This window comes from Triticum aestivum, chromosome 2A (genome assembly GCF_018294505.1).
Source record: "Triticum aestivum cultivar Chinese Spring chromosome 2A, IWGSC CS RefSeq v2.1, whole genome shotgun sequence".
NCBI classification, from domain to species: domain Eukaryota; kingdom Viridiplantae; phylum Streptophyta; class Magnoliopsida; order Poales; family Poaceae; genus Triticum; species Triticum aestivum.
This window is the reverse complement of record NC_057797.1, coordinates 745,127,906-745,150,975: the sequence shown is the minus strand read 5'-3', so window position 1 is coordinate 745,150,975 and position 23,070 is coordinate 745,127,906. Positions and strand designations below refer to the sequence as shown.

Below are 23,070 nucleotides of genomic sequence, written 5' to 3'. Positions count from 1 at the left end.
AGGGACGACCCGGCAGCGGTTTAGGGACGACAGACAACAACTTGAGAACCAGGCAAAGCGGATTCACTCCCTGGTCATCAAAAGCCTAGCTATACCAATCACAACTAGACGTAGGCTTTTACCTTCATCGAAGGGGCCGAACTAGTATAAAATCCCTCGTGTCCCTTGTCCGGTTTAACCCCTTTAAGCTAACCCGTAGCGATGGCTCCACGACTAAGTCCTTTCACGAAGACATCTGCCGTGACAAACCCACGACATATGGCGTTGAGGATTCCCTTGTCCGTGCAATTTTTGTAAAAGAATGAAATTGCGTCTTCCTCGCGAAAGTCCTTGACCTTGCTCATTACAAGGAGGAATCTGGCCCAATAGTGATGTACTGTCTCTTGAGGCTCTTGTCTAATGTGGGAAAGATCACTTATGTGAGGGTGGGTGGGTAGATTTAGGTCCAAACCCTGACCCAATCAGAGACCCAGGGGCAGAGGAGTTTCCAAGCTTGGCAGTTCGGGCTCCGGGACGTTGCCCAATAGTTCTGGCCTACTGTCCGATTCTAGGTTCGAAGCTTGGGCCATGTCCTCCCATAGACGGGTATCCGGCTCGGAGAGCTCGGGGATCCGGACATAGTTTGTCCTCCAAATAGAGGAAGAATCGCTGCATTGCTCCTCCACCACCGCTATTTGATGGGTGACCGGCGGAGAGTTAATCTCCCTTTGGTCGGGTTTAAGCCCGATCCGATCATAGTCCGTAGCGACTCGCAAGGCGGCGATGCGATCTAAGAGCTTGTTGAAGGAAGAGAGCTCCATTGGATCCATCTGCTCGATGAATCCTGAGCCGACGTGGAGGCTGTTTTTGATGACCCGAGAAGTCATCGTCGGTGTGACGGCCGAACGGGCGGTCATGACGAAGCCGCCTAGTCGGGGAGTTTGGCCTACAGCCAGGGCTCCTCCAGAGGTAATGTTGTCCTTGACAACAAGACGAGCCATCAAACCTTACCGTGATGGCACAGTGGAACTCTCAATGAAAGCACCAATGTCGGTGTCAAAACCGGCGGATCTCGGGTAGGGGGTCCCGAACTATGCGTCCAGGGCTGATGGTAACAGGAGGCGGGGGACACAATGTTTACCCAGGTTCGGGCCCTCTCGATGGAGGTAATACCCTACGACTTCCTACTTGATTGATCTTGATGATATGAGTATTACAAGAGTTGATCTACCACGAGATCGTAGAGGCTAAACCCTAGAAGCCAGCCTATGATTATGATTGTCGTTGTCCTACGGACTAAACCCTCCAGTTTATATAGACACCTGAGGGGGCTAGGGTTACACAGAGTCAGTTACAGAGAAGGAGATCTACATATCCGAATCACCAAGCTTGCCTTCCACGCAAAGGAGAGTCCCACCCGGACACGGGATGAAGCCTTCAATCTTGTATCTTCATAGTCCAACAGTCCGGCCAAAGTATATAGTCCGGCTGTCCGAAGACACCCTAATCCAGGACTCCCTCAATGATGATAAAACGCCGAGATTTTGAGGAAGGAGTTCGGGGACAGATCATGGAAATCTATCCCGTAATAATACATCAGCCCGCGGACGAAAGGGTGGAGTGGAAACCCTAGCCCGCGGAAGAAATGGGGGAGGAAAACTACCCTCTTAGTGGGCTTCGGCGTGGGGACGACTTGTCCCTCAGTCGGCAGGTGGTGAGTGATCTCCTTCGCCAAGTATCCGGCCGCCCGATGCTCCATAATGTTCTCCTCCTTGACGGAGGAGACCATCCACTTGCCTTGACCTCCGGATCCGGACATGGTTGCTTGAGTGGAAAGGAGATGAGAACTTGGGCGCTGGAGCTCGAGATTAGAAAGGCGGAGACAGAGAGAGGGCGTGAGAGAGGAAGAGGGAACCCTTATCCCCTTATAAAGGCAACGAATATTAAACGCCTCCTCACTCGCCTTAAGATTCGCCTATTCCCAAGGGCTGTATAAACGGCATGGTTGGGTTACTCATGCCCGCATTGATGAGAATCCCGTGATAAGGGGACACGATCTCTGCTTTGGCAAGACGTGCCAATGGCAACCGCGTCTCGGGACGTGGGGCGTCGAAACATGAAAGCGGTTTGAAATTATGACCGAACAGACGTGATGTAATATTGTAAAAGCTGTCAGCGGATTAGACCCGTGTAAAAATATATTCTCTCTGCGATTGTGTATGGTGTGTGTGACAGCTCCGGATACTATCATCGCATCCGAAGACTATTTTGAAGTTCGGATAGAAGGGAACCCGCCTTGCAATGCCGAAGACAATATGCGCGTCGGACTCCTCGTCGTTGAAGCCATGTTCAGGGGCTACTAAGGGAGTCCTGGACTAAGGGGTCCTCAGGCGTCCGGCCTGTTATCCATGGGCCAGACTGATGGGCTGTGAATACATGAAGGCCGAAGACTGTACCCGTGTCCGGATTGGACTCTCCTTGGCGTGCAAGGCAAGTTTGGCGACCGACTATGAAGATTCCTTCTTATGTAACCGACTCTATGTAAACCCTAGATCCCCTCGGTGTCTATATAAACTGAAGGGGTTAGTCCGGAAAGGATATACATTCATTACCATAGTCATATGGGCTAGACTTCTAGGGTTTAGCCATTATGATCTCGTGGTAGATCAACTCTTGTAACACCCATATTCATCAATATCAATCAAACAGGACGTAGGGTATTACCTCCATAGAGAGGTCCCGAACCTGGGTAAACATTGTGTCCCTTGTCTCCTGTTACCATCGATCCTAGACGCACAGTTTGGGACCCCCTACCCGAGATCCGCCGGTTTTGACACCGACAGACCCCACATGGCCCCCTCCACTTATTCTTGCACCCACACACTTCGTCTTCCTTCAGAAAAGAATCATCCACTAGCTCAAACCCGAGTTCTAGCTCATCTTGCTGCCATTTTCGATCTCTTTGCTCAAAGCTCCATTCACAAAACTGCTTTCGGGGATTGTTCTTCGGTATGTGACTCCTTCAATGGTCCAATTAGTTTTTGTTCTAGTGCTTTATTTATTGCAAATATTTGCTTCTTAGGTGACCCTGTTCTTGAGCTTGCATGTCAAATTTATGTGGTCAAAAGTAGTTTTAATGCATGATATAGCCTCTAGGCACTTGTAGGAGTAGTTGATATCAATTTTGTTGAGTTTGGTTCACTTTTATTTTTGAGTTACTAAAATTTCAGAAATTTTTCAGAGGAAGAAATATTTTTAGGAAAATGTATCAAGGTGGTTCCTCAAGGAAGCAAGGACCCAGGCCCACGATATGTGAGTCGGATTATGAACTATCAAGAGAAGCTCATGTGCAGCCTTGTGAATGGCTGTCAGAAGACTTTATGGTCTAAGCAGGAATTAAGGAGGAATTTGACGCGTATGTGTGTAATGCTGAACTTGAGTGTTTCGTGTCAGATAAGTGTCCCCAATATTATCACCTAACTAATTTCTTTGTGAGAAGGTTTAAATTTACATCATCACGCAATTCTCAAACTGTCCTATTTGATCTCTATGATAAATCTTATACCATGGACTTAGAAGATTTTCATACTGCTTGTAAACTCCCGCAGTGGGGGTAGTGTTAGTGAACCTCGCAAATCTGAATTTAAAGAATTCCTTGCTAGTATCACTATGGAGAAATCTAGAGAATTAACACAAGCTGTCATAGGGAGCATTCATTTTCTTGTCATACATTATTTTGCTCTCTTCGTGGGTAGATGCATTAACGATAAAGATGAGGCTTGCCACATGTGCGTTCCAGATCTTAGTGTTCTCAAGAGTGCGGTATTGGGTGATAAACAATATAACTTGGGGGCTATTGTTGCACATAGTTTGCATCTTAATAGTTTTTATCGGCACCTAAGAATATGAAGCAAATTGATTCTTTATATGTTTTTTTTGCGTTATATATCTTTCGCCTACAACTTGAGAATGAAACTATGAATAATTCAATGCATCGATCGTCTTGCCTAAATGCATACTAATTGACCAATTAGTTATGTAGATTGTCTTATTTGATTGTATCGTGACTTTGATTTTTTTTTCGTTACCTTAAAAATCTGCCCCAGGTAACTTCAAATCCTGGATCCGCCACTGAAAACAGTAAGACAGAGCTACCTACGAGCCTCCACATTAATTTTGATCTACGAACGCGTTGGATTTGCTCGGTCGTCAACTCGTTACGCACGTATGGAGAACCATTTTGCGGGCAGCTGCTCCGCAGAATTAGCTGCGGTTCCCGTCCATAATCGGGCCGTAAGATGTCCAGCCCAATTTGCAAAGCATATCATTCGTACATGAACTTGCAGGTCGTCCAGGTCTCTTCCTCTATCCCCGAGCGCCGGCCCTATCCCTATCCCTGAGCTCCTCTGTTGGTCGAGGCTGCGCCGCCACCGTCCTCAATCCCGGCGGCGAGCTTCCGCGCCCTCTGATACCCATCTACTCTTCTTCTGCAGGCCCCCATGGTGGGTCTCTTCTTTACTTTATTTTTTAATGTCGTCTCCTGCAGCGTTCTGCCTTGGCGACTGCGGCAGCCGCACGCGCTGCTGGCTTCCATCGCCGATTGTATTCCTCTTGCGTCCGCCTCCATGCGCTTGCAGCTGGTGGCTGTGGTAACGGGACTGACGGTGAAGGAGATTCGACAGAGCCGATCGTGACGAGCACCTCATCCTCCTTTTACTCCGCAGGATCAGCGTCCCCTTTTCTTTTGTGTCTGACCAACAGGGTACGCGAACAACGTCTCCCTGGCAACAGGCCATAGAAATTAGATTCGATCTGCAACATCTGATTCTATGGTTGATTTCCCTTGATTTATAGATAATTTTAGCTGGCTTCATAATCTGCAGGTAGGATGACGTACGTTGTTGATTTGTTGTACTGATGCGTGATCGGGCATCTCGGGAGGATGTGTACTGTTTTGTATGACAGATTCCTTGACTTGCAAGTTGCAACAATGGAATTCATGTATTATGCATAGTTTTTCTGAAAGCTATTATGCATAGTTGTATATTTGCATTAGCTTTATTGGTTATATATGAATTTACTAACAGATTATGTCCACCATTTTCATTGTTAAATTGTACCCTGAATAACCTTTGATACTTTAGCAAGTTCTATGTGATTATAAATTCAGTGTGGTGCTACTTTTTGTAGACTATTTGATCAAATGCTCATGTACTTTAAAGATTTACCTTACATCTGCATTTTTGTTCTGGTGCATTGCATGTTTTAGTAAACTGAAATTCCTGATATGCTTGACAGCTAGGCCATGGACAACACATTGCAGAGGCCATTAATATGTAGCAAAGCCATTTTATGAGGTCGTCGTTGACAACAATGTTATGCTCAACTTTGAGAGCCAATCTTCTTTTATCCGTATTCAACTCTTGTTGGTAACATATTCATCTCTTGTTAGGCACGCTTATACGCTGATGTTACATTTTTGCCGGATTTTGATGTTTGTGCATCGGAGAGCTTCCTTGATGCTGGCATCAGCTTGGAAGTTGTTGCTTTTCAGAGAACTCTGGGAACCATATATCCTTCACAAGGCACACAATTATTCAGAAGAATAGTAACTGTTAGTCGTGCTTAGATGCTTCACATTCCATTCTTTTACTGCCCCCAAACGTACTATAACAAACAATCATCTTCATATTTGAGGCATTGCAGTTTTGGATACTCATACTTCTTACATATATTTGTACCATCTAAATTTATGGCAGATATTTCTTCTATTTTTTATTAAAATGGACGAGCGCGACAACACGTGCCTTCATGGTCTAGTAGTAGATTATGAGACGGAGGGAGCGGCAATTATAGTTTCAAATGGTGCAATACAGGCCCGTCGGCAACAGTGACCCTTCCCTCACGAACCATCTTAGCTCTCCTGATCTGACTATCTTGCCTTACTCTTTTCCGTTGTCATGTGTCGTCAAGATGCACAAGTACATTAGTTGTCACACTGTTTATCTGCTCGTGTTCAAGATTTTTCTTACAAACAGGTAGTTTTTTTACTAGGACAATGTTCATGTGTTGCAACGGGATATAAATATTTTAATATTTTAGTATTTAGCTTGTGATTACCGGCCTATATTAATGCGATTGTGTAATGTTTCAAATCATGTTCGTGATTTATCTTACAGTTTGATGAGAAGATTGGCAAATAAATCTCTACTACTTAAAAAGAACGTTAGGTTCCCATTTCAACTTTCTTCCATCACCTCTTCGTCCAACCTTCCTTGTATAATAATAAATCAACTTAATTTACTTACATTTTGAACCATTTCTAATTTAATTTACTTATCAAACTTCTGATCAAAATATAAGGTGATTCATGGGCAGAATTTCATGATCATTTATTTATACAATTGCTTTATTATAGACAGTAAAATCACAAACCGACGTACTAGAAGATTTAAATCCCGTTGCAACGCACGGGCATTGTTCTAGTTAAAATAAAATTGGTTCGGGGGGGGGGGGATAAATTAAGATGATTGATTATCACATGCAGGGAATGTTGGACGAAGAGGTGATGAGAATAAAAGTAAAACATGAAAAGTTATATATTTTCTTAAAGTACTATAGAGACAAATGTCTACCATCAACCAAGGGGTAGTCTTAGCTTTCCGCCCAGAGCAGTCAACCAAAGTTGTTTACTCATCGGGTGTTGAAGCAATTCTAACAGTTCCCATATCATTAAAAATACAATTATTTACGAGAGGTTGAGGCAAAAATAGCTCTTCAACAGCTCCCGTAAATTTAAATTTTTTACGGGTCCTCTATAATTGCTGATAACTCTCCTTATGTTTACGGAAAGATGATCTTTATGTATAATTTTGGTGGCCAACCTTCATGTCCGGACACCCTCGCACCATGGCGCCACGCCACCTCGCCGGCCACCATCGTCATCGCTACCACGCCACCTTGTCGGCCACTGTCACATGTGTCACTAACTTGCGGGCCATAGGCCATTAGCTAGGCTTGTTTAATGAAAAATTATTTAAAAAATATTTTAGTGAAAGATGTTTACGGGAATTAAAAAATTGTCTTCTAACAAGTTCCTCTAAATTATACAGACATGACTTTTACGTAAAGTTTTTTAGGTGAGCTATTGAAGTTGCTCTTATTGGGTCTAGAAGATCATAGCCGTTAGATTTTCTTTTCTCAAGTTTTGGGTCAGTTAGTAGTAGGGGGAAACTTGGCTATGACCCAAATCAAAGGCAGACAAGGGACACAATCAGGACAGAGGAAATGTGCGCACATATACATTGTGCCCTCAGAAAAAAAATGTGCAAAAAAACGACTGTTACCCAAATGAAAATCAACTAGCTTTTCAAAAAAAAAAAATTAGAAAAGGCCCAGGCCAATTACATTACTGACTAGCATTACATTCCTCCTGGAGGAGGCGCCTGCGCGAATCTGGGACATGAGCAACGGTAACACTGTCCCCAAATCTCCTAGCGTAAGTAGCTAATTCGTGGGCCATTCGGTTACACACCTTCTTGACTGCAGTGATGGAAACCTACTTAAAACTCTCCATTATAACTAGGTTTTTAATAGACACTTAGCATCCGATTTTTTAAAAATATATCTATTTAGTCAAGGGAATAATTATAATAAAAAGAGCAGCCAATGTGGGGAAAAATCCACTCATAACAACGAACACCACCTAAGAAACTCGAACTGCGTTGTAGCTAAACACGATTTTATATTTGAAGCCAAGCTTATTGGGCAACCGGCTGGCATCCTGCGAAAGCTCTCTGGCAGTCGACAAGGAGGGAGGCGTTTGACAAGCATCTTAGTAGAACAAGCTCACCAGGACAGGGAGGAGACCTAGAGGACTTGTTCCATCGCCATATTTACCATACCGTAGTAGTTCACTATGACACACTTCAACTATTCAGAACAAAAACTTCCTATGGCTTATCCATAAAATTACGTAATAACATCATTGAGCACCAAATCTTAAGATACATGTAGCAATGCCAGTTGGTACATAGTAATACATCATTGTACACATCAAGAATTCAGTTCTGCAGATATTGGGAGTAACTGGTCCAAAAAGAAAAGGAAACAAGAATCCATGTCTTGGTGTCTGGCTTGTACTTCTGAATACACCAATCTAAGATAAATCATTCAGAATGTTGTTTGGGACAAGGCTACGCTTTCATCATTGACTTTACTTGCGAGGCCAGCTACCTGAGCCATTGTCGTATCTAGAGTAATATGTGGAGCTAGAGCGAGAGAAACCTTTCGATCTTTCAAAACCATAAAGATCGTTCCCGGACCTTGGGTGCGACATGGGAGGCCACACACGACCAGAAGCAGAACCACTAGGTGGTCTCAAGTGTAGTGAACCTGCAATAACATAGTCAGTCTCATGCCATTCACTAAACATCCAATATTGCTAGTCAGGAGAAATACCCTTGTTGTTTCCATGACCAGTTGAGGGCCTCAAATATCCTGGTGCAAAATTGGGAGGACGATGGGAAATGAAACCTTGGTCTCTTGCGCAAGGAGCATGCGAGTGAAGCACGCCTTGACATTCTGGGGCATGAGGAGGATGTCGAGGATGTAACCCTTGACCTGATAGTCCAGGAGGAGGATGCGGAGAATGAAAGTCATGACTTAGTAGTCCAGGAGGAGGATATGGACGATATGCGCCTTGCTCTGCTAATACCAGAGCAGGACGCCGAAAATATATGCCGTCATCTACTGGAACATGAAGAGGGTGAACAGGGTATGATCGTTGATCTGAAAGAAGAGAAGGATGATGTGCATGATCAGCAACTACCAGAGGAGGACAGTGAGAGAATAAGACTTCCATGTATGTGGACTAATAGATAATACAAGCTTACCATATATCACTTGTTGTGCTTCCACATGAGTAACCCCAATTTCTTTTATTTTGTCAATGCTTATCTCTCCCTTGCTTGTGTTTACCGGTGATCTTCGGTCCCGTACAACAAAACCAATTAAAGAGTCTTGGTTTGTATGGACTGTTGACGTGCCTTTCCAGAAACCATATTTCTTAAGGACTGTTATTATCTCCTTCTGCCCAGGACATACATAAATACATGTATCATCTTCTATTGTTGCTAAACCAATTCTTTTGTTCAATTTTAACATCTTTGCAACCTGCATCAGTGTCATAAATACCTTAAACATAATATTCTGAATGTCCATACCTTAAAAAGACTAGAAATGGAAAATCAAGTGTCAACGTTACCTCCTTCATTCCCCCTAAGCCATTTTTCGAAGACTCGGCATTCAAGCACAGGGAAATTACCTAATAGAATATTGATTGCAAGTAAATATTAGTTCAGGTTTATTTCTGTGATGTTTCATCAACTAGTAAAACTGATAAAAGAAAAATGACGCTACAAAACACATACTCCCTCCGTTCCAAAATATAAAGTCTTCTTAGAGATTCCAATATGGACTACATATGGAGCAAAATGAGCGAATCTAAACTCTAAAATACACAATATGCATCTGTATGTAGTCCATATTAAAACCTCTAAATAGTCTTATATTTAGGAATGGAGGGAGTAGTTATCTACGTATGCCACATACAATTTCAAACTCATTTCAACACAATAGTAAATAATCATATAGGGGGGGAATGTCAAATCATAAGAACAAGGATGAATCATCTATAATGTAAGAAAATAATCTTACCATTATCGACCGGTTTTGAGAGTAGCGAAGATCCTTGAGGAATTCTTTAAAATCCCCCCATTTCACTCTTCTTTCGATTTCTATGGTTTTCGGCCAGACCATATCTTGAATTTTTTTCCCGCTGCAAAAAGAACACATGGATATCTTATAATAAGAAACAACATGGTTTGAACATCCACCATTCACAACAACTAAATATTTGTTTCTCAATATAAGAAACAGGTATATTCCTACTGTATGATTACGGTGGAAACAAATAAATACACTATGCACATCAGATTATCATTAAATCTGATCAACTCAAGACATGTGTTGTCGTACAAAGACAAATTATATTAATTCTAACTTGCAGAAAGCAATTAAGGCACCATATATATCAATTTTGTTATGCTTCAGACCTTCACTAAGAAAATGTTACAAGTGTTATCTATGTAGGCAAAGATATTGATATCATGGTAAATGTCTTGCCGAATGAGGTCTTGCATGTAGGCCCAAGTCATGTGACGTAGAGGTACTTCATCTGAGAGTATACATATTCTTCAACAAGAAGAACATCCCTTGGATTAACTTCATCTAGCAAGCTCATTACTCTGACATGTCTGCCTCCACAACACTTTGGCAGGTGCCGCTCCTTTTGGTGGAGAGATTGTATGTCTCCATGGGACAAATTTCAGCCTTTGGCTAAATGTGATGTTGGGAGAGGTGATACTGTTAGGTTTTGGTAGGACACATGGTCTGATCATACTATGCAATCTAAATCCCCCACCCCCCAGTTGCATTATTTAACTATTGATGAGGAGACCACCATTCAGAAGGCCTTAACCTATGAATGTATACGTGACATGTGTCACCCTCCCCTGTCTTCTATGGCATCCTCCCAATGCAACAACCTTGTAATTATTCATGATCAATTGAGCTACTTTGATGATGGTGGTTCCTAGAAACTCACTGCGGGCAAGGGTCTTTCTAGCAACAAAGTTTTCTGTTGCTGGAAAAAAGACCCTTGCCCACAAAACTTTCCAGCAACAAAGTTACAAGACTATAACCAATCATGATCCTTATCCCACCCCTATGTCCTGGATATGGAAGCCATATTGTGAATGTAAACATAGGCTGTTTTCTTACTCCTACTTGACAGGCTCTATAACAGAGATCTTTTGGGGAAGGACCGCAACACTTATTTTTTTGATGTGATTTGGCCAAAACTTTTGGTGGATGTTGAACCAGGAGTGGAATTTGGACATGCAACTCATGGGTATGTTAGAAGAAGTAAACACAAGAGCCAAGACAAATGCTTCTTTGAGATGGTTATTCTTGTATTCTGGAGCTAATGGAATCACAGTAACATGATCGTATTTGATGGTGACACACCTAACATTCATGAATGTTTTAGGATGTTAAAAGAATACTTTGCTAATGATATGTATAGAGAAAAACCTAGCCTCAAAGATTGAATGCAATAGTACTTAGATATTTTGTAAGGTAGCTCTGGCTGCCCACCCTCCATTGTACATTTTCCATCAAACAATTTCTAGAAGCGCAGTAGTGTCTTCGCTACTATTTTCCACTTAAAATGGTACAAGGAATAATTGAGCAGGAACAAGAAATGAACAGAAGTCCACATATACATACGAAAATATACATTATCTGATGATCGGTATCAAAAATCTTTAAACCCCGAAATGTTTATATGAAAACTTGTGTTACATACAAAAAATAGAATCATATGTAGTGGAGATGTTGCAACAACGAAACGTTTCAACCTGAAATAATTAACATGTTACAACTACCTACTTTAATTAATACAATAATATGACAGAAAGGCTTGTTTTGTTGGAGTTTGACTCGTTTGACCTCATTGGCCTCTCGCTATCAAATTCTTTTTTGACATTATGCCCCATTAGTACCAATAGAAAATGTATGTTTTGTCCCTGTACTATTATGAAAGTGATGCCTAAAGGACCAAAACCATCTCAAGTCCTACAGTTGAAGGCTTCAACACCTATTATGTAAGGGAATGGAGATTTGACTGGATTGAGTAGTAAAACAGTTACATAACTTAGAAGCACGGTGCAAACTTCTACCAATCAACATCCTAGTAAGGAACTAAGGATATATATTGGGCTGAGTGTATGTGCCGGGTGTGTGTATGGGTTTGGCCTAAAGGCCCACCCTTGTGTATATCTACTCATGCTTGTAGGCTGTAGCTAGAGAGGAAGAGAGTGTTCCAGATTTTTCCCCAAAGAGACAACATGGTATCAGACCCAGGTTACGACTGAAGCCATCACCAAAGGTGAGAGGAAAGGTGGTGCTCGTAGCTCTGGGTGAGGAAGGTTCTGGCGCTAGTGGAGCTTCCTGGAGTGAGGGGGAATCGCATGGGAGAAGCTGCAACAGAGCCATGGCCTATAGCAGAGAGGAGCTGGTCTGGAGCAAGGGAAATAGAAGCGCTGCTGGTGGTGGACTAGAGCAGAGAGAAGAAGTGCCTGCGGCAAGGAGAATGGGGCAACGCAGCAGGTCGGCATTGAAGCTTGTGGTGTGCAATCTGGGACTGGGGCCCTTTCTTGTGGCTCGTGCAGGTACTGCAGGTCGTGGGTGCTAGGGGCAGCAATAGGAAGCAGAGGTGTGGCTGCTCGAAATTGAAAGCTTCGGCCAAGACGGCTGCCACCAACGCGTGCAAGTAGAAGGATCTGTAGGCCTGCGGTGTTGGTCTGTGCTCGTGAATGTAGAGCTGGGTGAAGCCTTACGGCTATTATCACGTGGAGGTGAGTTAATTGCTCAAAACCGTCACATTTTTGGCTAAGGTACTCCAAAACTACGACGTTCGCCGAAAACTACAAAAAAACCATCAACACTGTGGCAAGTGAATAAAATATCGCACTGATTTAATATTGAGCCGTGTCTACTAGGAAAACTGATAGGTGGGACCTGCCTGTCTAGGCTGATGTGGCGAAGGCTAGTCCTAGTCAAAGTTTGACTACTGAGGTGGATGGGGGTCCCACTTGTCTGCCTCACACCTCCTTCCTCAAATTTCTCACTCCCTTCCCTTCTAACCAGCTCCACCGGCGGCTGAGGCCGAGCTGAAGGAGGGGTTCCCTCCAGCAAGCGTCGCCGCCTCGCGCTCGCCTCTCCAGCAAGCCCCGCTCCGCGCCCGCCTCATCCCGCGGCTGAGTGCCCATCTCAACGCGAGGATCAAGCCCACCCTGCGCCTGTCGGCCTCCCCCGCGCGTGCGGTGTTGCCTCCCCTGCGCTCGACCTTTCTCCGGCGTCGCTCTACGAGCTCCCGCTGGCACCAGCTCCCGAATCCACCCCGCAAGGCGTCGTCGCGGTGACTGACCACCCGACACTTGTTAGGGAGGGCGGGCGGTTGTGCCTCAACCTTGATGGAGCGGGCGCGCAGGGGCTCGGCCTCGCCGGAGCTGGCAAGGGCGCGGGCAGGCGGGGGCTCGGCCTTGCCGCAGGGAGGAAGGGGCACGGGCACGCGGGGTTTTGGCCTCGCCGGAGCAAGCAGGGGCGTGGGCATGCGAGGGTTCGGCCTCACTAGAGCGGGCAGGGGTGGGGGAAGGAGAGGGGGCTCGGCCACGCGGGAGCATGATGGGGCACGGGGGTTCGTCCTCGCCGGAGCTAGCATGGTCAGCCGCCGCTGCTGTTCCTCCATCGCTCCTGTTGGAAGGGAGGAGAGGAGATAAGAGAAGGAGAGTAGAGCTGACGGGTGGGACCCCCGTCCACCTCAATTGGTCAAAGATCGACTAGGATTAGTCTTTGCCACATGACGGTCGCAACCATCAGGTTTGCTGTTAGACGCGCTCAATTTCGAATCAATGCGATTTGTTATCCACTTGGCGCAGAAATGGTGGTCTTTTGTGATTTTTGACGAAAGCGGTAGTTTTGGAGTAGCCTAGTTACAAATGTGGTGGTTTTGAGCAATTAACTCCCTGGAGTTAGCGGTGCTGGTGCAGTGAGTACTGTAGCAAGAAGCAGAGAAGAGGTGTGTTGCTGGAATCCGTTAGTGGAGAGAACGAGATGTTTTTCCGCTGGTTGCTGAAAGAAGGCAAAGGAGAACTTCTAGGAGGTGTGGTTGGTGTTTGTGACATGGAGCAGCGTGGTGGATTCATGTTATTGGTGTGGTAGCTGCACTAGACCTGCTTTTTAACTGTTGTTGCTCAAGTAAAGTGCAAGAGAAGATCCAATAGAGCAGAAGAGAAGAGGCTCTTGGTGCTTTTCAGTGACATTGAACAATGGGGGGAAATCAAAGAATTAAGAAGCTACATGAAAAGTCCACTCATTTGTTTGAGGAAAAAAATGGCAATCTAAATTTGAGTGCAAAAGGATCAAGTAAGATGCTTAAACCCTCAGTGGAAGAGTTAGAGAAATTGAGACGGTCAAAGAGGACTACAGAAATTCCAAACCAAAGTGGAAAAACAACAATTCTATGAAATCTTGTTAATCCTGCTCATATTGGCAAAGGTACCTCAAATAAAACTTCTTATTCCAACTGGATACTAGACTCTTGGAGCATTAGCACATGCCATAGGAAGGTGGAGTGAGTTTGAACCATATGCTCCACATCCACCTATGCATAAAAAGATTATTCAAGTCGTTGATGGAACTTATCATCCTATCAAATGGATCAACACTATGAAATACACTTCGTGTATCACATTGTCTTCAGTCTTATGTGTTCCATCATTTTCGATTATTTTTGTGTCTATAAGCTCCTTGGTTGACGCTAGTTTAAACAACAGATTTCAATGCCTATTGAAGTGGACTCATCTAAGAGTGGGCCCTGTATCATAGGTGATGATTCATTGAATTTGCCTATTGCCTGAAGGAAAGAACCACAAGCTAAAGCAGGAAAGAACCACAAGCTAAAGCAGGAAAGCCTCCTGGAAGGTACAATTTTGAGCATGATGTTGCAAGCTATGTGGCATATGACTCACTATCGCCAGGGTATAGAGCTTTCATTGCTTCATTACAATCTTTTGTTATCCCAAGGGAATACATGATCCAAAGTGGTATGAGGCCATTATGGAGGTAACGAAAGCTCTTCAGAAGAACAAGACATGGTATCTTGTTTCTCTTCCAGCAGGAAGTTACTTGATAGTGGGTGTATACCACGAAGCAAACCCTAGAAGGGAAAGTAGAATCGTACAAGGTGAGACTAGTGGCAAGGGGCTAAGGTCAAACCTATGGGATTGGCTATGATGAAACCTTTGCGCCCGTTGCAAAGATGACTACAATAAGAACTCTTATTTCTTGTGTTGTTAGCTCTGGTTGGCTAGTGCATCAGTTGGATGTCAAGAATGCATTCTTGCATGGAGATCTTCAGGAAGAAGTTTATATGGAGATTCTACCTGGCTTTGGTACTCCAAGCACCACGGACAAGGTGTGCCAATTGAAGAATTCTGTATGGTCTCAAGCAGTCACCAAGTGGTTTGATGAATTCTGACAAGCCATATGCAGTATGGGTTATAAATAGTGTCATGGGGATCATATTGTGTCCGATACTCCTATAGGCATTCAGAGAGTCATATTACCATACTCGCAGTTTATGTGGATGGTATTGTTATCACCGGAGACGATAATGTAGAGATAAGTCGGCTGAAGGTGATGTTGAGAAAAGAATTTGAGATTAAGGATCTAGGTCAACTCAAGTATTTTTTGTGAATTGCGATTGCAAGCTCTGCTAAAGGAATAGTTCTCGCTCTAAGAAAATATATATTGGATCTGCTCACTGAGACAAGTATGTTGGGTGCCGAGCTGTGTCAACTCTAATTGAGCAAAACCATTAGCTATGTGCACAGTCAGGAGATCCGATCAAGAGAGCTAGTAGCGGCTTATCGGTCGACTCATCTATTTGTGCCACACGAGACCTGACATATCCTATGCTGTCAGTGGTGAGCCGCTACATGCATGACCCAAGAAGTGGGCATTTAGAGGTAGCACATAGAATTGCGCTATCTAAAATGGAGTCCTAGAAGAGGCCTATGGTTCAAAGGCAATGGACACTTGAATGTAGAGGGGTATTGTGATGTTGATTGGGCTAATTGCCTTGATAATAGAAGATCAACTTCTTGATATTGTGTTTTTCTTGGAGGGAACCTTGTGTCATGGAGAAAGAAGCAATCCATTGTGTCTAGACCGACAACTAAAGCAGAGTACAGGGCCATGACAGTAGGCCTTACTAAGATGTTGTGACCAAGCAATCTCTTGTCACAACTGAAAAGAAATCCCCTGTTAAAGCTTAAAAAAATCTCCTGTCAGAACTGAAAAGTACTTAGAAAGGGCCCTGTGAAGGTGTGGTGCAATAATAAATCAGCTATCAACATAGCCAACAACCCAGTCCAGCATGATAGAACGAAGCATGTGGAGATTGATCGCTTCCATATTAAACATAAGTTAGATTAGGGTATAATATAATTAATCAGTTAAATTGAATGATAAAATTAAATAATATAAAACAAAGGATCCATTCTTGGTTCTCTGTCCGTTCATTTTGGTATGTCGCGTCGTTGCTGCATTGGACCTTCTTCGGCCGACTCCATCCCCATGCACACCTAAGTACCTGGATTGGCCCCAAAAAAAGCAGGACCTAGATTCGAAGAACTCTACATGCATCGTTGCCTTCTACCCACCCCTCCCCTCTAAATATTAGCTCATGAGGGAGTCGATCCCATGGAGGCAGAGGAGGAACTGATGGAGCCACCGAACGAGGAGGTCAATCCCATGGGACGCTTCATATGGATCACGAGAGGCCGAGGTAGCTTCATACAGAGGACGAGGCCAAGGTAACACCCATGTACAAATCTAGCTACCTAAGCCGCTAGCTGGATCAACAGAATGATTGAGGCGCTTGTGAGCTAAGTAGCCAGATCAACTTTTTTGCGGATGGATTGATTGAGGCACTTGCTTGATGACATGAGCCACTGATGCAAGCCGGCGCCTTCTCCATTGCACATGGCAGCCGCCATGACATCTCCAGTATCCAGATCCAAGCAGACGCTCATCGCCACCGTTGTAGGGCAAGACTTCGTCGAATGTGTTGCGGAAAGGTCAGTAACCAGGCACATACTATCGCGTGTGCTGCCTAGCCATGACGTTGTCGGCGGTGCAGAGGAGGCTCTATGCAGGAGGAACCGACAATCCCGTCGCGATGGGGGCATGGGCTGGAGATGAAGGAGATGATCTCGATTGAGGGGAAGGGAATATGATGGGAGAACTAGGGAGCACGCAAGCCTCACCTCGTGGCAGGGGTGCACAGCGAGCGCGTCGACGACGGTCTCACACAGTTGCACATTTGGGGCGCCATTGTCTTGCCCTGCTCACTCTCGGCGCCTGCGTCAAGTCATAGAGGAGGAGGTTACCAGCCACGAACAAGTCGGTGGCACAAGCCTCTTGCGGCGGAGGTCAAGGTGGATAGAAACAACGACGAGGTTGACTGATGGAGTTCATTGATAATGTTTAAATTTCACAATCTCCTTTTGATCTGTCATCGGTGATTTTAAAATTCTATTAAAACTTCAATTTCGACTCTTGGTCCACCATGCACGCTCTTGAGTAAGCATGAGGTGGTGTGTTTTACTCTGCATATATGATAGTTGATTAAGTTGTGTCTCACGGTGTTTGTTCTGTCGCTAGAGGATATCAAAAAGATGGAGGGATTGATAAAGAATGTTGAGCCACTCTTTTGTAGGTGGTGTCAATGGCGATCAATTTATGAGTTATGAATTCTCTTTTGGAACAAAGAAACAAAGCCATTCAGATGATACATGCTCCCAGCAGTAGTGAATTAATTGTGCACCAATTGGTAGAACAGATCATTGTAAGTGGTACAACATACAAGTTCATGCTTATAATTCAAACATTTACTGAATGGATGCATGCCTCTCTGCATATATGATTAAAGGGCATATTGCTTCTTCAGTCTCATTTCAGTATATAAGGCGTGCATAAATTTTAATAATACTCCTTTTTGCTCTCATTTATCTGTTGTATTATAAGATTGAATATGTTTTTCACTCATACCTAAGACACTAATAGAAGGAAGCCACATCAATTTAGAAGCTACTATTGTGGTTAATAGTTCAATGACAATTTTTTGCTCCATGCTCCATGATATTTAAGCTACTATTGTAACAAATTGAAAGATGTTTTAGCAAACCACCAATTTGGTAAGTGCAAAACAACAATCATTTTTACATGTATAAGGTTGTCAGTTATCGAAACAAAATATGTTACTTGTCTAAAGACAGAACAATGAGACATCATACTAAATCAATGGTAAGAATGATGTAAAAAATCATTTGAAAGCATAATCATTTTACTTCTTTACCTTCTAAAGAAAGCGAGCACAAACACCGCGATGCTCTTAAGTTGGATCACACCATCCCATATACTTGTACGGGCCGACGGAGATATGCGACCAACGACTAAGTTCATATCATCATCTGAAAAATGATTGCATTAGAAATATAATGTGTTGTTTTACATTCTTGTAAAACATGTTTAGTACCTAATAAATGTCACACCATATTTATATTTCACTCTGTCACTAGGAATCACCTAGAGGTAATATATAGGCATATTACTTTAATCAATCTTTTGATAGGCTAAAGGTGTCTGTGTCTAGTTCTGACATCTCGCATGTCTCTTTAGTACAACCACTAGCACATATGTCCGTGCGTTGCAACGGGAGAGAAATTAGTGTACATTTAAAGTCAGTGAGAATTATATGTGCAAGCAAAACCCTGTGCACACACAAAAATGAACATTTAGCTTCTCCGTTTTGCCGGGTGTGAAATAATAAGTCCGCTATTTTTTCATTCATTGACCCGGTGCAGTTAAGAGTTTTGTTACGTCATCATCGTACGCTATAGAAGGCCCATGAGTTATTTAATCTACTTTTCTTTTCAATCGACAATATTTTAATGTATGAAGTTTATGAATATTGTAGGAAATATGATGCATTTTTTAAATCTTGAATAGTTTTCTGAAAACTATGTACACTTTGAGAAAATCGTGAACAAAATTTGACACAGCAATATCTTTTAAAATTCACAAACACTTTCTGAAAACACCAATATTCTTGTGAAAATATGAACATTATTTGAATTTGTGAACAATTTTTTAGAACGTGAACAAGCATTGAAAATTCATAACATTTTTCGAAAATGTGTATCTTTTAACATTATTTTGACTTGTGAAAATTTCACGCAAACTAGAATATTTTTCGAATTTGAAGCATTTTCTAAATTGCCATTTTCTTTTTAGAAATCTTGATTATTTTTGAAAATCAATAAAATACAAAAAAATTGAAAAAAAATTCAAGTCCGGAATATTTTTGAAAGTAGAAACAAATTTTGGAATTCTAAACATTTTCTATAATTTGATTTTTTTTCTGAAATTCTATTTTTTCTTGAGAATTTTGAATTTATGAAATAAATTATAAGAAAAAGAAACTTGGAAGTAAAAAAGCAATAGGGGAAGGAGAATATATATATAACATAGAAACAAGGAAAAACGGGCCAGCCCATTATTGGTTGTCCTGTGCGACGCTCCGACTATTGGTCGCCCTGTGCGGAAAATATAATTTTCTGAGCTATGTGGGCAGAAAATAAGTGGGCTAGCTTCGCTGGGCCACCGCGCGCGACCCACGTATGAAATTCCTCTGGAAAAAACCTTTTTTTTCTAGTAGACAAACGCATATGAATTTAATACCACCTCGGATAGAAAAAAATGTTTTCGGCGGTGAACGGATGAAAAATTAACGAAACGCACCTTACTTTATTAATAGAGATAGTTAGATCCTATTTGGTTTCAACTTATTTGGAGGTCAATAGAGACTCAAATTTGCATGGCAATGCATGTTCTATTCACTTCATCTTAATTTTGGAACCGGTTAACTTTGATCCGACCATTGCATCATGTGGTTACCTTCAAAGTAGAGGGAAAAGGGTTTCAATTCTAAAGTTTTTAACCAGCCAATCTTGTGAGGTTAAACTTTAGAGTAATTCAGAGAATAAAAAAGAGGATTGAGTTTTATAGTCAAGATTCACCTAGATGACATTCATTGACCCTCACAACAAAGAAGTGCAAAAAAATGTTTAAATTCTAAAGTTTGTAACCAACCAATCTTGTGAGGCCAAAACTTTTAGTAATTCATGGAAGAAATACGCGGATTGAGTTTTATAATCAAGATTAACCTAGATGAAGTACCTTGGATGTGACAACAAAGAAAGTCATCATACAACAATATTGTGGCCACTGCTAAATAAGGTCTAGAATTTTATTTAGTCTTAATGTATAATCTGGAAGGTATTGTTGTCCAAGTTTTTCATCCTTTACACAAGTGTATGATAACATGTTCTTACTTGCATCTCTTGTTTCGCTACAAAATACTCCCACTGTCCCATAATGTAAGATGTTTTTACAAGCTAAAATAATTTGCAAAAACATCTTATATTGTGGGACGGAAGGAGTATGTTACTATCAGTGTGTTTAAAGTCTCAACCATGTTTGGTAACTAGCTGAGTTGGTTAGATTCTTTGTGGTGGAACCAGTCCACCCGGGTTCCAAGTCCTAGATTTGGCACTGGTGCCCACATTTTCCTGGATTGATTCCAGGATTTTTGGTGCTTTCTTTCAATGGTAGTATGCTCGTCAACTATGAGGTGCATGAGGCGACTTCGACAACCTCAAGATCTACCGGCTCAGTCTCTCAGAGGTGCTCATAGCGACAGGGTGTGAGTGCTTGCGTTTATAGGTGTGTGTGTGTGTGCGTGCGTGTGTGTGTGTGTTTCTAAGGGCCTTCGTTTGTACCATGTTTGTCAAAAACAATCTTAATCCTATTTTGCATTCAATCTATTCGTTTCTATTACACATGGGCATGTTATGGACTTATGGTGGCATTTTATTTAGAAACATGACATGCCCTATTATTTTCCTTGGATAACAACTAGCCTTGAAAACTGGTTAAGTCATTTAGGAACATGTTGATTCTCAATAATGTACTCTGATTGTGAAACCTACTACCAAACATTCTGGTTTGTTGTTTCAACATTTGTCAAAGCTTCCTCTTGCAAGCAATGAAATTTTTTATACTTCATAACTTTACCTACATAGTACCTTAATTGTTCATCATTCATTTTGAAAAGGAACATAATCCCAATAATGAAATTGCATATGTTGTTAATCCTACTAAATCACATGCATATGCCGAAACAACATGTAGGTGCCTAGGCGGCTTTGATCTAAATGACGAGCAACTAAGGTACTATGTGTGTGCTAAGTGTATGAACATATTTGAGACCTACAAGTGATGGTTGATGGGCAGTAGCGACCCCCCCCCCTTTGGCCCTTGCTAAATAAGGTCCAGAATTTTATTTAGTCCTAATGTATAATCTGGAACATATTGTTTGGTCAAGTTTTTCAAATATGGAAAGAAATATATATCTAAATTAGGAAAATCATCACAAATAAAAGGTTGCGATAGTAGATATAAAATGAAATCAAAAAAGAAAGACTATTTATAAGCCATAAAAAAATAAGATCAAAAAATGATGGCAATTGGGGCATAGGAGTTGAAAGAAGTACCATGGCCCATGATGCCGAAGTAGAAGTTACTAGACCGCCAACCAATGAGAAGGAACTGCAATGCAAACAATTTAAGTTTAGTTTAAGAGTAGGAAAAATTCGAGGCTTGTGTATTTCAATTTCCAAAATGAAGATGCACTAACCCCAAGGTTTTCGATGTCGCGGGCCGGCAGGATTGTGGGGCGATGGCGGCGGCCAAGAGAGAGGGTCGCAGGCCGGAAGGATTGTGGGGTGGAGGTGGCCAAGGAAGAGGGTTGCAGGCCGGAAGGATTATGGGGCGGCACGGGGTGGCAAGATTGTGGGGCGGCGACGGCGGCCAAGGGAGAGGGTCGCGGGTCGGAAGGATTGTGGGGCGGCGTGGGCCGACTGGATTATGTGGCGGCGCCGCCGGCCAAGGGACAGGGTCGAAGGGTGGAAGGATTGTGGGGCGGCGTGGGCCGGCGGGATTCTGGGGCGGTGGCGCGGGCCGGCGGGATTCTGGGGCGCGGTGCCGGCCAAGGGAGAGGGTCGCGGGGGGCGGGACAAGCGCGGGGCGGCAAGATCGTGGGGCGGGCGGGCGGCGGCGGCCAAGGGAGAGGGTTGCGGGGGGGACAGGCGCGGGCCGGCAAGATCACGGGGCAGGCGGGCGGCGGCGGCCAAGGGAGAGGGTTGGGGGGGCAGGCGCGGGCCAGCAAGATCGCGGGGCGGGCGGCGGCGGCCAAGGGAGAAGGTCACAGGAGAGGTTTGGGTGGGGGGACTAGCAGATCTAGGTTTCAGTGGGTATTCACCAAGCAAATAGAAGGTGGGGCAGTTTTGCAAAAAACACCCCGGAGCTCCCGCGATCGCTAAGCGATCTGGCGGTGATGGAAACAGAGAGAGGGGAGTGATGGCGGCGAACCCGGCGGGGACCCTGGCGGCGGAGAACCCGACGGTGACCCTGGCGGCGGAGTTCCCGGTGGCTAGTGAAGCCATGAGCGAGGGGGGTTTCTTCGGGGGCCCAGCCAGCAAGCTGGATTGGGAATCCATCAAGACAGAGTCGAGGCGTATCCTCCGGTGATCTCCAGATTGGGAGACCTGCTGGAGGTGAATGAAGTCGCATGCAAAGGAGCTGATGGAGGGGATACCAGGTGAGATTCGCTTCCATCAGAAGGGGAGAGTGGCAGACGAAAGAGGCAACATCGACAATCAGGAGGTACTGCCATACATTAGGAGATCTTCTCCAAAGGAAGTGGTCCCGTCCATAGTAGGATTTGTGGATTTGAGTATTAATGTTTTGGAAAGAAATGTTGCTGACCAGATTCCTAGAGAGATTTTCTCATTGGGAATTATAAAAAAGGAAGAGGGAAATCAGGGGACGGCTTTTATCTGCACATTTAGGGAGAAGAGAGAAATTTAGGGGGATTTTAAGTAGGAAACTGCTCTTTCAAGACCCTTTATTTTTCTTTAAATGCATGAATTTCGCCCCGTTTGTGGCGAGGAGACACTATTTTAACACCGAGGGGGATTGTTCGAGGTCCGTAGTTCATCATACAGGAAAAAGCCTCTGTTTTCCTACCGGGTTTTCTTGTCTAGACCTGCTAGTTTGGTGAGAAGTGGAGAGATGGAGAGGAAAGGGGAGACGAGGGAGGTAGGAAAGAGCTCCAGAAGTGTGCCGACGATGATGGAGAAGAATCCTCCTGCTTCGGCCTCCTCGCATGAGGGCGTGGGGAAGACGGCGCCGATGCGGCCCCATGGGGATGGCTCCCCTCTAATCATCGACATGGAGGCCGCGCGGAGAGCGGCCAGAGGATGCTTGGTGGTAGGGCGA

General features: G+C 43.6%; 1 protein-coding gene and 1 long non-coding RNA gene across 2 annotated transcripts; one reads left to right on the top strand and one right to left on the bottom strand.

Annotated features, from left to right (window-relative positions):
- Positions 1-4,311: 4,311 nt before the first annotated feature.
- Positions 4,312-5,732, top strand: LOC123186375 (uncharacterized). Its single transcript, XR_006493615.1, has 3 exons — positions 4,312-4,741; positions 4,863-4,923; positions 5,278-5,732. It is a non-coding gene; the product is annotated as an uncharacterized lncRNA (long non-coding RNA).
- Positions 5,733-8,033: 2,301 nt separating this feature from the next.
- Positions 8,034-21,703, bottom strand: LOC123186374 (uncharacterized). The gene is made up of 8 exons (XM_044598152.1): positions 21,428-21,703; positions 21,285-21,339; positions 18,026-18,140; positions 9,697-9,817; positions 9,245-9,304; positions 8,874-9,153; positions 8,440-8,769; positions 8,034-8,373 (listed from the first exon to the last, which is right to left on the bottom strand). The coding sequence occupies exons 2-8, from the start codon at positions 21,292-21,294 to the stop codon at positions 8,195-8,197; spliced, it is 1,095 nt and encodes a 364-aa protein (XP_044454087.1). The 5' UTR covers positions 21,295-21,339; positions 21,428-21,703; the 3' UTR covers positions 8,034-8,194.
- Positions 21,704-23,070: the final 1,367 nt, after the last annotated feature.

Coding starts and splice junctions, on each gene's coding strand:
- LOC123186374 (XM_044598152.1), bottom strand. Junction 9,305..9,696: donor CTCAAAACCGGTCGATAATG/GTAAGATTATTT, acceptor ATATTCTATTAG/GTAATTTCCCTGTGCTTGAA. Junction 8,770..8,873: donor AGCACAACAAGTGATATATG/GTAAGCTTGTAT, acceptor CTCTTCTTTCAG/ATCAACGATCATACCCTGTT.